At 37.5% G+C, this 14,438-nt stretch overlaps 1 protein-coding gene across 2 annotated transcripts; it reads left to right on the top strand.

Annotated features, from left to right (window-relative positions):
• The first annotated feature begins 2,765 nt into the window (after positions 1 to 2,765).
• Positions 2,766 to 14,290, top strand: LOC111015966 (histidine acid phosphatase family protein). 2 transcript variants are annotated; one of them, XM_088117709.1, is made up of 12 exons: positions 2,766 to 2,982; positions 3,713 to 3,794; positions 8,157 to 8,450; positions 8,606 to 8,764; positions 10,674 to 10,814; positions 11,180 to 11,236; positions 11,991 to 12,129; positions 12,634 to 12,738; positions 12,862 to 13,052; positions 13,655 to 13,696; positions 13,788 to 13,875; positions 14,021 to 14,290. In XM_088117709.1, exons 1-12 carry the CDS (start codon positions 2,864 to 2,866, stop codon positions 14,044 to 14,046), a joined length of 1,443 nt encoding a protein of 480 aa, XP_087973835.1. In that variant the 5' UTR covers positions 2,766 to 2,863; the 3' UTR covers positions 14,047 to 14,290. The 2 variants fall into 2 exon arrangements, with proteins under 2 accessions (XP_087973835.1, XP_087973834.1); XM_088117708.1 differs by having other exon boundaries at positions 2,767 to 2,982; positions 13,788 to 14,172.
• The last annotated feature ends 148 nt before the right edge of the window (positions 14,291 to 14,438 follow it).

Genomic DNA, 14,438 nt, shown 5'->3' with positions numbered 1-14,438 from the left:
TTATTTACTGATTTTGTGCTAAAAAAATCATAAACACTAGCTTTCTACATTGTAGTATTGTCAATTGCAATTGAGTTAATTTTAGTGCATTTTGCTACAGCTTTGACGATGCTAGCATCAGATTCAAATTCAGAAAGTAGCAGAAAACGACAAGCTGACAGTGAAAGGACTGCCCAACGGGATTTACCACAGTAATTGGAGGTTTTACCCAAAAGTGAGAGCTGAGTCCCTCGAGGTCCATGTTGTTGCCCTAAGATCTGAAGGGGTATAAATACAAACAAGAGAAGAAACCTCCAAGGACACACACATCAAGAAACATTCCCCTTATTCATTCTTGAAGGAATCCACCCTCGCTCCAAGAAACCCTCTCTACAAAACCGTTGGAGAAAGTCAAGAGAAGAAGAAGACTCTTCAGTGGCATTTGTGAGCTGATCTTCAACTCATTTTCTTCATTTTCTCATCTTTGTATTATTTTCATTCCTACATTTTGTTTGACTCTGCTTATGGCTTTGCATAGCTAACCAACTTGTGTAAGGGGGAGATGTTCTAGACTTATTTTCTGGGTTGTAACCTTGTTGTTTGCGTTAATGAAAGTTTGCTTTGAGTTGAAGTTGCTTTATCAATCTACTTTCAACATGCTTGATCACCATTTTGAAATACCTCTTTGATAACATTTGGGAAAATGTATTAATGAGCGAAACCTTTCATCTTGGGCTAAAGCCTACTTGAGTTTAGCGTGTGGTGACTTAGGGATAAACATCACCTAGTTTGGTCGTAAGAACTGTGCGTATATGCTATAAATATGGGGTGTCCAAACACCTTGTCTCTTTGACCATTGCAATACTTCATTAATGCTACAACATAGTTAGAGTGACCCAGACGAGTCGACTTCCTTTCCCCCTTACGCCCTTGTTTTTATACAGTGTTATTAAGTGATTGTGGATGTGTGGTAAACTAGCGGACTTCACCCTTGTGTTTGATTTAAGAGACTCGCTTTAAATAGTATTTACCTCAATATATTTAGTCTTAGTAAAAATAAAAACTCCTTGGTTTATTGTATTGTTTCCTTGAATAAATATTGAGTATTTAAGCATTTAGTCTTTGTGGATTCAAACTTTTATTATTTACTGCGACGATTGTGTACACTTGCACATATAAAAATTGGTAGCACAATTAGTGGACAACAGGGAGTGAGAGAGAAAATTTTATATTTGAAGGACAAAATTGCCCTCAAAATATCTATGAGAATGTTGAAATTAAAAAGGTAAAATAGGGATAAAAAGTTTCTCCCTGTAGCCCCTTATATATATATATATATTATAGATAATTAAACATTATCATATAACAATGTGAAAATATTTCATATGAAAAATCAATGTTAATAGAATTTCAAGAGACCAACACTATTAAATAATGATCGAGATATAATGTACAACATGTGTGGGATGAGAGATCAAACTCACAACCTCTTAGTTGGCGCTGAACTATGTTCGCTTTAAGACAAACCGTTGTTGTTAACTTATCCCTGAAATCTATAATATAAAATCTATGATCTGAAAATCTTTTGTTGACAATTTTGTCTTTTCAAATAAGATCTGTCTCCCTCTCTTTCTCAATGTCCCTCAAATTCCACTATGTTTGCTTCCGTTACATATTTTAACGGTAAAATTATTAAAAGGCAAATTTAGGTAAAAGTGAAACTAGTAAATGAAGTTGTCGGTTAGTTACCCGAACCCGTCCGCGCGTCCGACCGGAAGGACGATGACGGTGACATACGTGTGGAGAGATATCTTAGGTTCACTCGATAAATCGTTTGTAAGCCCACCAAAAGATCTCTCGATAAAACTCTTTTTCAACATCAAAATCTTTTCACGTGGGACAACCAAAAGCCATTTTTATTATTTGTAAAACATATTTCTCTTTTGACAATCCTAACGTATTGTTGGGATATAACTCAAAATCCTAATGTACTTCAAATGAAATTTATTGTTTGTTATCATGAGAAAGATACTTAATTTTACGTAAAAAAGTATAATGACCAAAATGATCAGATTTTGCAAGTTTTATAGATTATTAAGATAAATTACTTATTTAACCTTGTTATATTTTATTTTTCAATTAATAAATTAAGATTAAAAGTAAACCTTTTATTTTATTTTCCATCAAAGAAAAGAAATTTAATTACAATTCATTTCAAATAATTCTCCTTCCGATGAAAAAAATTCTATCAAATTACTAAACCTATTTTGATGGGCCGTTATAGATTTAACTGTGATTACAAAAGATGATTCTTTCTCTACTACTTCTTATTGATAAGAATAGATTGCATGGACTTTCCTGCATTCGATCAACTCATATCTCCAAGTCCTGTTCCGAGGATCTCATTCAATAGATCCAACCCATTTTTTTTTTTTTTTTGGGGTATCCTGAGGGGTTGGTCTCCCACTTCCAGCAAAGGGAGACAAAGGGGTTCGGAGAGCTATGGAATTTCAATGACTCCACATGCACTCCTACTGACAACAAAGAAACCTTTTGGTTTAGAATCATTTCCTCAACATTAGAGGTAAGGAGAGGGAAAAACCGAACCGCCAATAAAACCAAACCGGTTCTTCCATAACACATGTATGGTTCGGTCGTTAATATACACAACCGAACCCAACTGAACCGGCTCACACACATCGAAAAGTTATTTAGTGGGGAGCCACGCCATAGGCCCAATTAAGTTGTGGTTGCCTTGCCGCTTTTGTAGAGTTTTTTTTTTTTTTTTTTGACATTTCGTCGAACTTCAAATAGAGCTTTTCGGTTCTTGCTCTGTGTAATATAACTAATATTCTTGCATTTCTCTCTGCACTTCAGAAAGCCAATGGCAGGAGCGAAGCAGATGGTTATGGCGATTTTGCTTCTATTTTTCTTGTTCCGATTCACTAATTCCATAGCCGAAGAATCTTTCGGTGTCGAGCAACATCTCTCGACTGTTACCAGGTTCTCTCAACCGTCTTTCTCATCCATTTCGCTATTTTTGGGTCTGCTCTTTAAATTTGTTGCTTTTCAGTCTTTCTTCATGCCTGTTTTGTTTTGATTTTGTGTAGATTTAATTATTTATGTGTGATTGATGATAGGCAATATCTCTCGATATCGCGGTGTTTGTTTGAAAACTGTTTTAAACATTAATGTTTCTGTTTTGCCGATGGCTAGAAAGTCATTGGCCTGATCACGCAGGGTTTTTTTTTTTTTTTTTTCTTTGCTGTTTTCTGTTCACGTCTTGAGTTTAATAGAGGAACTTGATTGGTTGGATTGCGTAACCGATTACAGGTCTCCACAGCCTGATTTTATATTACCACTGTATGCAACCGTGATCGCCTTCTTGTGATAATTTTCTATATTTCTATTGGAAAGTCATGATGCGTTCTTTCCAGATATTTTCAAAATTATTCAATCAATGAGATTATTTCTAATTGGAAAACTTTCATGCAATTAGGTTACAAATTTAAATTTTCAGCCTAGTGGGGCTTTCTTATCTATTTTGGTATATTTTTTGATACTTGACAGCTTCTAGCTTTTAAAATTTCAGTGGGAAGTTCTTGTTTCTTGTTAAAAAAAGAGAGATAGATAATGTCCTACATTCTTCTGCAAACACGATGCAGTTTCCCATAGTCAGGAAGTGCGATGTCAAGGTAAAAAGTTAACTTCAAATATTGATCTTTCTGGACAGATATAGTGCGTCGAGAGGTATTCGTGATGGTAACTATGCTCCCGCTCCCGATGGATGTGTTCCTATTCATTTAAATCTTGTGGTAAGTTATGTTTGGAAATTTTTTGTTTTCCAAAAACAATTTGGTTCATTATCTTTCATGCCTGTTGCTTTATAATAGGGAATTATTGCCTTCCACGAGACATAAAAGAATTAGATGGAATTAAAGTATTTATATTTCAATATTTTATTGAGAGACTATGAATTATTAGGGTTTAAAATAACTTGTCTAATAGTTAAAGGACGTGAGTTGGAGACAGAAAGCCAAGGTGAGTTGGGCAGGGAGATTGCAACTTGAGGTTGTTCCACAATGTGGCTAATGGGAGAAAGAACAAAAATGTGATTGATCACCTGGTGGCTGAGAATGGGGAAGTGGTGAAGGAAGACTCAGAGATAGAAGCTGAGGTACTTGCTTTTTTCTCAAAGTTATACGCCCTGGTGGTTAACCCTATACCTTTTCTTGTGGGGTTAGATTGGAGTCCTCTCAGCTTCAGATAAGGAAGGATTGGAGGCTCCTTTTTCTTTGGAGGAGATCAGGAAAGTGCTATTCGATTTTGACAGGCCGCGATTGGTTCTCCCTAGCTTTTTACCAAGACAATTGGGAAAGAATTAAGGAGGATTTGTTCAAGGTGTTTCGGGAATTTCATGAGAGGGGTATTATTGATTCTTCCATGAATGAAACTTATCTTTGCTTGATCCCGAAAAAGGAGAATGCTTCCAAGGTCAAAGAGTTCGGGCCCATTAGCTTAGTTACGACTTACGAGTCTTTACAAAATTATTGCTAAAACTTTGGCGGATAGACTTAAGAAAGTTTTGCCAGGTACCATTTTGGACTCGCAAGGTGTTGTGGGCATGCTTGTCCAGGGTGTGTTACCCATGGCCGCATGTCCAAACCATCCTCACCACTCGCTTTCCTTTCATGTCTTTAAAGCTTTCTAGTGTAATTTTCTTGTATCGGGTTTTTGGGGTTGTAGGTGGATTTTGGCCGAGCGGCTTTGGAACTAGGTGTGTATTAGTAAGATATGTAAGCACGCCAAATTTCAAGCCAATCGGAGTTCACACGGGCCCTGTAGGCCACCGAGTGACTCCTCGCCACTTAGGACGTCTACACCTGCCACACCAAAAATGCCTTATAATGTACCTTAGGGGGGACCAAGTAGTCATCAAACATCCCCCCGACCAAGTGTTGTATACTTTCTTGCAATCAAAGCTTTCTTGCATCCAATGTCTACAATGCTTGTTTTAAAGATGTTTTCAACTGTTTTTCTCTCTCACGTTTTCTAAAACCAATTTTCTCCTAAAACGTGAGCGGAGGCTAGACCCACGACCGAGATTGTCCGCAACTTACAGTTTTTCCCGGCTGACTTGCTCGTTTGAGCTAGAGCAAGTGCCGCACAATCGCTCGAGCTGCTTTGAAAAGGTGCGATTGTGACACAAGGCGCCTTTGTGGAAGGGTGTCAAATCTTGGATTAGGTGCTTATCGCCAATGGGGCTATTGAAGATTATAGGAAAAGGAAGCAAGAAGGGGTCATTTTTAAGATAGACTTTGAAAAAGCCTACGATCATGTCGATTGGGACTTCTTGGACCAAGTGCTGTGGAGGAAGGGTTTTGGCTTCAAGTGGAGATCTTGGATTTGGTACTGCTGAAGGTTGACTAATTTTTCGATCTTGGTAAACGAGAGGCCAAAGGGGAAAATTAGAGCCACTATGGGTTTGAGACAAGGAGACCGCCTGACTCATTTTCTTTTCATCCTGGTTGTGGATATTCTAAGCAAGTTAGTCTCTTTAGGTGTGGATAAGGGAGCTGTGGAGGGCTTTGCTGGGGGAAGGGAGAGGATAAGCTTATCTCACCTTCAGTTTGCTGATGATACCTTTTTTTCTGTTCGGGGAAGGAAGTTACTTTTAACAATCTGAATATCCTCATATCTTTTTTTAGGCCATTTCGGGGCTTAAGATTAATAGAGGTAAGAGTTCGCTTTTGGGCATTAATTGTGATTTCTTGAAACTTCTCCAGTGGGGCTCCAAGGTTGGTTGTGAAGTGGCGGATCTCCCTTATTCCTATTTAGGCCTTCCCTTGGGACATAATCCTAATTCCTAAGAGTCTTTCTTTTTGAGCCCCAGTGTTGGAGAAGATGCAAAAGCGATGCAAAAGCGCCTGTCCTTGTGGAAGAAAGCCTTCTTCTCCAAAGGGGGAGACTAACGCTTATTCAATCAGTGCTAAGTGGGATTCCGTTGTATTACCTTTCTCTCACAGAGTTTTTGTTATTCGTATTAACAGCTACTCTAGGAGGAATGTTTTCATGCGGTGCTAATGATTTCATAACTATCTTTGTAGCTCCACAATGTTTCGGTTTATGATGCTACCTATTATCTAGATATACCAAGAAGACCATTTGCTATTTCTTGAAGCTCGATCTCTCCCTATGGCATCATCCTTTGTAACGATCACGACTGGTAGAATTTTCAATATTCCTTTTTATTTCTCATCAAACGAATGACATCTTTTTATGGAAATCCTAGCTATTCTTAGCATGATATTGGGGAATCTCATTGCTATTACTCAAACAAACCCATTACCTTCTGGGTGGAATTGCCACAACATGGGCGGTCTTCTTAGCAAGAATTATTGCAAGTGGGATCCCTTTGTATTACCTTTCTCTTTTTAAAGTTCCTGTTTCAGTCAGTAAAAGTGTGGAGAAAATTATGAGAGACTTCCTTTGAGAACGGGTGGACAAGGGAGGTGGGGCTCACTTAGTTAAGTGGGAGGTGGTTTCCAAGTCTCTGGAGGCGGGGGGGTTTGGGTATTGGGAAGCTGAGATAAAAAAATGATGCGCTTTTGGCTAAATGGTTGGGGTGGTTCTTTCAAGAGCCTAGTGCCCTATGGTGTAGGATTATCATGAGCAAGTATGGCCGCACCCTTTTGACTGGGCCTCAAGCAGAGAACTTAAGGTTAGCGCTAACAACCCCTGGAAGGCTATCTCCTCTGGCTTTCCTTTCTTCTCCCAATTTTTGTTTTGTTCAGTTGGGAATGACCTTGATACCTACTCTTGGGAGGACCTCTGGGTGGGTAATAAACCCCTTTGTTCTTTATTCCCTTGTCTCTATCATTTATCGAACAAGAGGTTACATTCGGTGGTCTCTGTATTAGATTCTAGAGGGGTTGGGTTGTCTCTTTCTTTAGGCCTCGACTGGTCTTTGACTGACAAAGAATCCTGGGAAGCTGCTGAGCTGCTTCTCTTGCTTTCAGGTACTTCTATTTTTCAAGGTGGAAAGGATATTCATGTTTGGTCCCCTAGTTCGTCGAATGGGTTATCTTGTTGCTCCTTCTTCAAGCTTTTGTGTTCCCCTTACCTTCCCCCTTAGTCCCGGTGTTCGCCTCGCTTTGGAAAGTGAAAATTTCAAAGAAAATTAAGGTGTTCGTGTGGCAGGTCTTACTTGGGAAAATTAATACCTTGGATCGTGTTCAAAGGAGTTCTTCGTGTTGCTTGAGGCCCACAATGGTGTGTTCTCTGCAAGAATGCCTCGGAGGACCTATATCATCTTTTGTGACTCTGTCCATTCTCCCAGAGCATTTGGGGGCGGTTTTTTGAGACCTTTGAGGTGGCTTGGGTCCGTAATAGGGAGTGCAGGGCTATTTTGGAGGAAGTGCTTTTGTCTCCTCCCTTTGGGGAAAAGGGAGTTTTTTGTGGCAAGCTTGTTGCTTAGCTATCTTGTGTGTGGGATTTGGCTCGAGAGAGATAATAGGATTTTTTGGGGAGTGGAAAGAGATCGGGAGCCTGTTTGGGATCTTATGATTTAATGTATCTTTATGTTTCGAGGTTGTTTTGTAATTATACGTTAGGCTTGATTCTTTTGGATTGGAGACCCTTTTTTTTAGTGGGGTTCTCCCTTGCGGGCTGTTTTTTTTTATGCCCTTGTACATTTGCTTTTGTTTTCATTTGTCTCAATGAAAAGCTTGGTTTCTCATTAAAAAAAAAAACCTTGTCTAATAGTTTTTCAAAAATTGACATAAGTTTCAATTTTTGCAAGTTATGCTCTGTTGAGACTGATCTGTCCATCTTTGTGCTATATCACTAGACTCAACAGTTTGTTATCTGGTCAATATGTGTTAAGTTGCTTGTTCAAATGAATACGGTAAGAACTTAAATGACACATGATACCTTAATAATAACTAATTGAAGGGGAGGTATGCGAGATTGATTTCGTGCCATGGTTTCTATCGGAATATATGTTTCTTTGGTGCATATGTATGTGAATCTATTAGTACTTTCGTGCGTAACTCAGGATTCTATAATAGAATTTTTTGCATGATTTTGACTCAACAAGACTTACTAGACTTAACTGTATTTCTTTGAAAGCTAAAGACTTCAAAGAATGAATAGTTTTAATGGTTTTTTTTTCTCAGGCCAGGCATGGGACTCGTGCTCCAACAAAAAAACGGATTAGAGAGTTGGACAACTTGGAAAGTCGTTTGGAGATGCTTATAAGAGTTGCAGTAGAAAATGGCTTGTCTCTGCATAGAGTTCCTTCTTGGATGAAGGGATGGAAATCTCCTTGGAAAGGAAAAGTGAAGGGTGGAGAATTAATTTCTAAAGGAGAGGAAGAATTGTATGATCTTGGAATCCGAACAAGAAAGATGTTTCTGGAATTGTTTAGTGATGATTATCATCCAGAAGTATATGCAATTAAAGCAACTCAGGTTATTTCCTCTTTTGCTTTTTATTTTGTGTGCCCTTTAATTTTAATTGTTATAGATTAATTATTTGTTTGATTGGAAGGATATATACCTCAAGTTCCATTTATTGTTAGAACTAGAATCTGTATGCTTATGTGCCTTCCTCCATTAATAATTAGGTTCCTCGGGCATCAGCTAGTGCTGTGGCATTTGGCATGGGGCTGTTTAGTGGTAGAGGAAGCCTTGGATCAGGTCGTCATCGAGCTTTTTCTGTTATCAGTGAAAGTCGTGCCAGTGATACTATGCTTAGGTTTTTTGATTGTTGTCAAAGATATGAGGTAACCATGAAATCTTGATTATCTTCTTATTAATCCAGCCTAAATTTGCCAAAATTTGTCGCACATTATTATTTTCATTTTGTTTCATATTTTGCACTTCTGTTATTAAGTGGCAGTTTGTGCACGATGATTCAAGTACTCATACCCTCTTGAACATGTATTGATATGTCTATTTTTCAGTAGTCTTTCTAAGTGTCATCTATTTCTTGCAGGTGCTTAAAACTTGTGAATATGTGGTGTTGGACGATAAAAGATAAAAAATAAACTAGGTTGTCGGCTGTATATATAATAATAATTCCCATCAAATTTCCAGAAACATCCATCTTTCTGGTATAGGAAAGAAAGAAAAAACTTAATAGCATCATACTAATGGAATTCTAAGCATCGCATGTAGTTTAGAGTTAGCTTGCATCATTCAGCCTAAAGAAAAATGTAGTTACTGGCAGTTTTGTCATTTCAGCTATCTAGCCCCTTTGTAGTCCATCTTTGAGACTCTAGAAATAATTCCGTCATGTAATTACCTGTTTTTGGAAAAGCAAGAATTATGAAGGATGTAATGGAGACCCATCACTGCTATATTTGCAAGCAAATCTCAGAATCACAGGACCACCTTTTTGTCCACTGCTCCTTTGCCATGATTTTATTTAATTCTCTTCTTGGGACTTTTGGATGGGCCATGCCATTCATCCAAAACTTTCGGCCAACCTTCATATCCTTCTGCTGGCACATCCCTTCAAGAAGAAGGCCAAAGTCCTTTGGTTGAATTTGATCAGAAGCTTCCCATGGAATACATGGCTTGAGAGAAACCACAAAACTTTTGGTGGGATAAGGAGTAGTTTCACTCATCCTTTCGACTATTTTTTGTTTTCAGCTACCTCTTGGTGCAAGCTTGAAAATTTTGTTTTTTGTTTTTGTAATTAATCCGTTACTGATATTTATACTAATTGGGGAGGGTTTTTAAACCCTTATTTACTTTAATGAATTTCTGTTTCTCTTCAATAAAAAAAAAAAAAAAGTAATGGGGAACCAATTTTCACTCCTGCCAATTGTATTTGGATGAGTGAAGTGACCAAGTGAGACTTTTTCGTGGACAATCGCTTGCTTGGACTTAATGCTGATGCTTTATAGCTTAGCAACCTTGTATTTGATTGTAGCCTCTGTGAGTAAGCACGTTACTTGTTAGAACATTTAATTAATGCATTGCCCAATTTCCCTCTTCTCTTTGTGGTGGAGTTCGTTGTATGATTCGTTTTCTATCTTCTACCTCTCTCTTTATCTTTTTGTTGGTTGGTTTGTTTTTTTCTTTTCCAGTGAGGTAGGAGCAGGGGTTAAGAAGTGTTTGGGTTTCCCATGAAGTCCAAATATTTTAGTTTGGAACTAATCAAAGAACTGGTTGTTAAGAATTCTGTGGGTTGGAGGGAGATTCTTTTACTAGATGTGGAAGGGTTAGTGTCAATAAATTTAGTTCTCTGAAGTGTTGAGTATCAGAGTGATGAGCTTTTTATATAGGGCATGCAGGAACATGTGTGTGTCCTGCGAGTATCAGAGTGATGAGCCTTTTATATAGGCATGCATGCAGGAACATGTGTGTGTCTTTTGCTGGAGATATATCAATCTAAAAAAGAATCAAAACTAATAAAAGCATTTCAATCTCATGTTCAATGAGAGGTTCTTCTTTCTTAAAAGTAATAAAAGTGGTGGACTCATTGGATATCCATCCTGTCATCACTGTTCCTGAATTTTCTGACTTTCATTCTGTTGTTCCAAATCTTTTCTCTGATTTATTTCTAGCCGATTCTCTGATTTAACTCTAAATATGTCAAATTATTCTCAGCCTCCCTCCAATTATTTAATATATCTTTAGTGGTTGACCGGTTGCTGTGGTTGATCTCTATCAATTTGGGTGCAGGATTATAGGAAGAATCAGGAACCTGCCGTTGACAAGCTCAAGGAACCTGTACTTGATGATATAACTAAGTCACTAAGTGAACGTTATGGTCTGAATTTTACTCGGCAGCACATTTCATCTCTTTGGTTTCTCTGTAAGCAGGTGATTCTTCATTCTTATACTTAAGACAGAAAAGTCAAAGTTCCCCGTAATATATTCAGGTGAAATGCATTTTGAAATTTTGCGGTTACTATTTTATCTTGGTGTATTTACTTGTAAATACGATAAGAGAATCTTTTGATCAGCGAGGATGGGTTAAATTTTCACTTAGGTCTTCGGTTCTTTTTCCCCCTTTCACTTCTTCCGCTTCTTTTCTTTAAATGTTTATGATTCTAAGCGGCTTCTTTTTAAATGTCTATGACTAAGAAGACCCCTTGTCCGTTTGTATCTCTGTAATTATTTGTCTACTACATTTTGATGTTTTTCTTAATCTAATGAGAATCCTTTTCTCTCTTTATCATCTGCAGGAGGCGTCCTTATTGGACATTACGGATCAAGCCTGTGGACTGTTTAGCCCTTCTGAGGTACTTGGATTATAAGTCTTACTTAGGTTACCGTTTATTGGCATGTCATTGGTGGTAGCTGGTTTCTAATGTATTGAAAAGATGCTCATAGTTTATGGAGCAGTTATAGCATATTGTTTCTCATCTCATTTTGTGTATAGATGCCTAAGTTATGTATAGTTGCCTGCATTAGTACGAATTTGAAAGAATTCTATTTGATCCAAACTTATATGGAAAGATGGGATATCAGGCTGCCTAACTTTAGTTGGAGGAGAGAAATATAGTTTTTCAAGAGTGGAGAACTACGAGGCAAGAGGTAGGCAATCCATTAGTTTCATGCTAATATTAAAAGGTATCAAAACTTTAAATATGGAGATGAATTTCTAGTTGTGATTGTAAGTTCAAACGGTAAATTAAACTAAAACCCCAGGTGTTGTAAGTGTAACAGTAAGAAAAAAACATAAGTTGAGAGAAAAGAGAGCTTAAGTGTTTTTTTTGCCAAAATGCCTACATATTATATTACCAACGATTAGGTAGGTGGTGGTGGTAGAATGGTGTCCCTCTTGAATGGCCATGTCAGCTAGTGTGTTAGGTTAGCCGGTACGAGAAATACTTTTCTATCAATACAACTATGCTTTCCATATTTCTATGTTATGCTCGTATCAGAATCATTTATTGAATGATTTTGGTTTTGCTGAGCAAGCTGCAGTTATCATGTTTGATATCTCTTCTTTTCATGATTCTCAGTTTGCAAATATTTATCTTACGTGCTCAGGTTGCTTTGTTGGAGTGGACGGATGATGTTGAGGTGTTTATATTGAAGGGTTATGGTAATTCATTAAACTATAAAATGGGAGTTCCTTTGTTGGAAGATATTGTCCAATCCATGGAGCAAGCTATCAAGGCCAAAGAAGGTATATTATACACCTACGTCTGCTGATTTTTATTCTCACGGTTCACTCTCTGCATACCTTTGTATTTTGAGTTAAACAACACGTGGGGTGGGAATTCGAACCTCTGACCCTTTGGTTGAGGATTTATGCCTTAACCAGTTAAACTATACTCAAGTTGGTACCATCAAGATCTAGAAATTTCTAGAGGCTAGGTGGTACATATTGGTTAACTAGATGCTAGGTGGTACATATTGCTTTATTAACCATAGCTGATCAATTGCCTATGCATTTCTGTGATGATGGTGATTTTTATCATTCATACCTCTTTTGTTTGATCATTTCCCTTAAATAATTTCTTACCATCTCCTATCAATTTTGAACTCTTTTTCTTTCCCAACTAAGTTTACCTATTTATTTTTTAGCAGAAATTCTGAATGGCTAATTCTGGAAGTTATTGGGTAGAGCCTTCTAGATTCTTATCCATATTACAACTGATTCTAAGTTTCCATGTTCTAAACTTTGTAGAAAAACAAGCTCCTGGCAGCTATGAAAAGGCAAGACTTCGTTTTGCTCATGCTGAAACTGTGGTTCCATTCACTTGTTTGCTTGGGCTCTTCCTTGAAGGATCTGGTAAGTGCTTCTAGAATATTTTCCCCTTGTTTTTGTATGTCCAAAGTACACATAAATTTATGTACTCCCATGGCAGCCGCGGCCCCTTTCTTAGTTTCGGGTTTTCGTTATCTAAATATACAGAATTTAGACAAATACAAAGGGAAGAGCCTTTGCAACTTCCTCCACGGCCTCCAGCAACTAGAATTTGGAAGGGGGGCAACGTTGCACCTTTTGCTGGGAATAACATGCTGGTTCTGTATAACTGCCCCGCAAACTCATCGGATCAGTACTTTGTGCGAGTTTTGCATAATGAAGAACCTGTACCATTGCTGGTTAGCACGTCACCATTTATAAACTCTAGTTTACCGTTTCACTCATTCCATTTCCTATTTCTCTAGCAAATATTTGGTCTTCGGTTTCTAAAAAATCCATATTGTACATCATTGGTGAGTTTAGGATAGCTTTTGAACAAAAGCACTTCAGGTGAAAGTAACTTATCCTTGAAAGGAGCACTTAAAAGTATACTTTTTTTTGTTTTTAGAAATTTCAAAATGACTTTTGATTATTTAACGAGTGTGTTTTTATGGGCTAAAAACACTTTTTGAGCTCCCAAAATCTCAATCTCATCCTATATGTGATTACATATTTTACATCACGGGTAAATTTTGAAAAATTAAATGCTACCCCTCAAGGCACTTAAGAGTTTTTTGTTTTGTGTTCTTAGAATTTTCAAGATCACTTTTATTATCCTTGGCCAAACTTTTAGGTTTACCCTAAATGTTATTACTACTAAAACTATGTCAATAGATCATTTGATTCTGAATGATGAATGGTGGATACTAATATCAAATATTTATAATGTTCACTTCCCGTTTTGACCCTTCAGCTTGTCCTTATTACAATCTTCATGAACTTTTTGTATTTGGATGAACAGGGTTGCGACGGTTCGGATTTATGCTCCTTTAATGTCTTTAAGGTACAATTTCCATCTAGATTGAAATACACAAGCATATGGTCATGACTCATTTCATGAAAATAAAAAATAAAGAAACTTTGCCTCTTTTCAGGAGAAAATTGTGGCTCCTCATCTTAAGCACGACTTCAACACATTGTGTGCTGCAAACATGGAAAAACCGACATCAGAGCCTGAAACCAGTAAGTTATCACTGTTCCGCTGGCTCTTCTGGCCGCGCAATGACGATAAACAACCCCGAAAAGATGAATTGTAGCAAATGGTTACTTACTATACTATACATCTTTCTCCTTGACATTGTTTTCTTAACATGCATATCATCGACAGGCGCCGAACCCAGGTTTTCCTCGTAGGCAGGAGTTTACACTCATTTCCCGTGCTAACTCGTTCCGAGTTTCGTTTTTAGCCGATCTTTGAGCTTGGAACTGTTTGACGTATCGTATCTTTGATTCAAAGATTTAGATTCATAGCATTTGGCATTTGCTTGGTGTTTTGTTTTTACAGAAAAAGGGCAAGTGCTTCAGTTTTTGTACTTCAAAAACTGTACGAGATTAGGTTTCTCTTTATGTAAGGGATTGGGCTTCTTCATCCTTATAATCTACGTCCTCTTTCGTATCTATTAAAAAATGTGTTAAAATATCTTTCAAAAGGTGCCAATAAATAACTTTTGCGAATCTGAATTGGTTAAGACATTTATGTTCAACCAACCAAAAGATTGTAAGTTCGAATTCACACTTCTATATAT

Source organism: Momordica charantia (genome assembly GCF_013281855.1).
Source record: "Momordica charantia cultivar OHB3-1 chromosome 9 unlocalized genomic scaffold, Mcharantia_2.0 BLBB01000009.1, whole genome shotgun sequence".
NCBI classification, from domain to species: Eukaryota; Viridiplantae; Streptophyta; class Magnoliopsida; order Cucurbitales; family Cucurbitaceae; genus Momordica; species Momordica charantia.
The sequence above is the reverse complement of the archived record's forward strand: the minus strand, read 5'-3'. Positions and strand labels throughout refer to the sequence as shown.

Coding starts and splice junctions, on each gene's coding strand:
- LOC111015966 (XM_088117708.1), top strand. CDS start 2,864: ATGGCAGGAGCGAAGCAGATGGTTATGGCGATTTTGCTTCTATTTTTC. Junction 8,765..10,673: donor ATTGTTGTCAAAGATATGAG/GTAACCATGAAA, acceptor ATTTGGGTGCAG/GATTATAGGAAGAATCAGGA. Junction 13,053..13,654: donor AAGAACCTGTACCATTGCTG/GTTAGCACGTCA, acceptor TTGGATGAACAG/GGTTGCGACGGTTCGGATTT.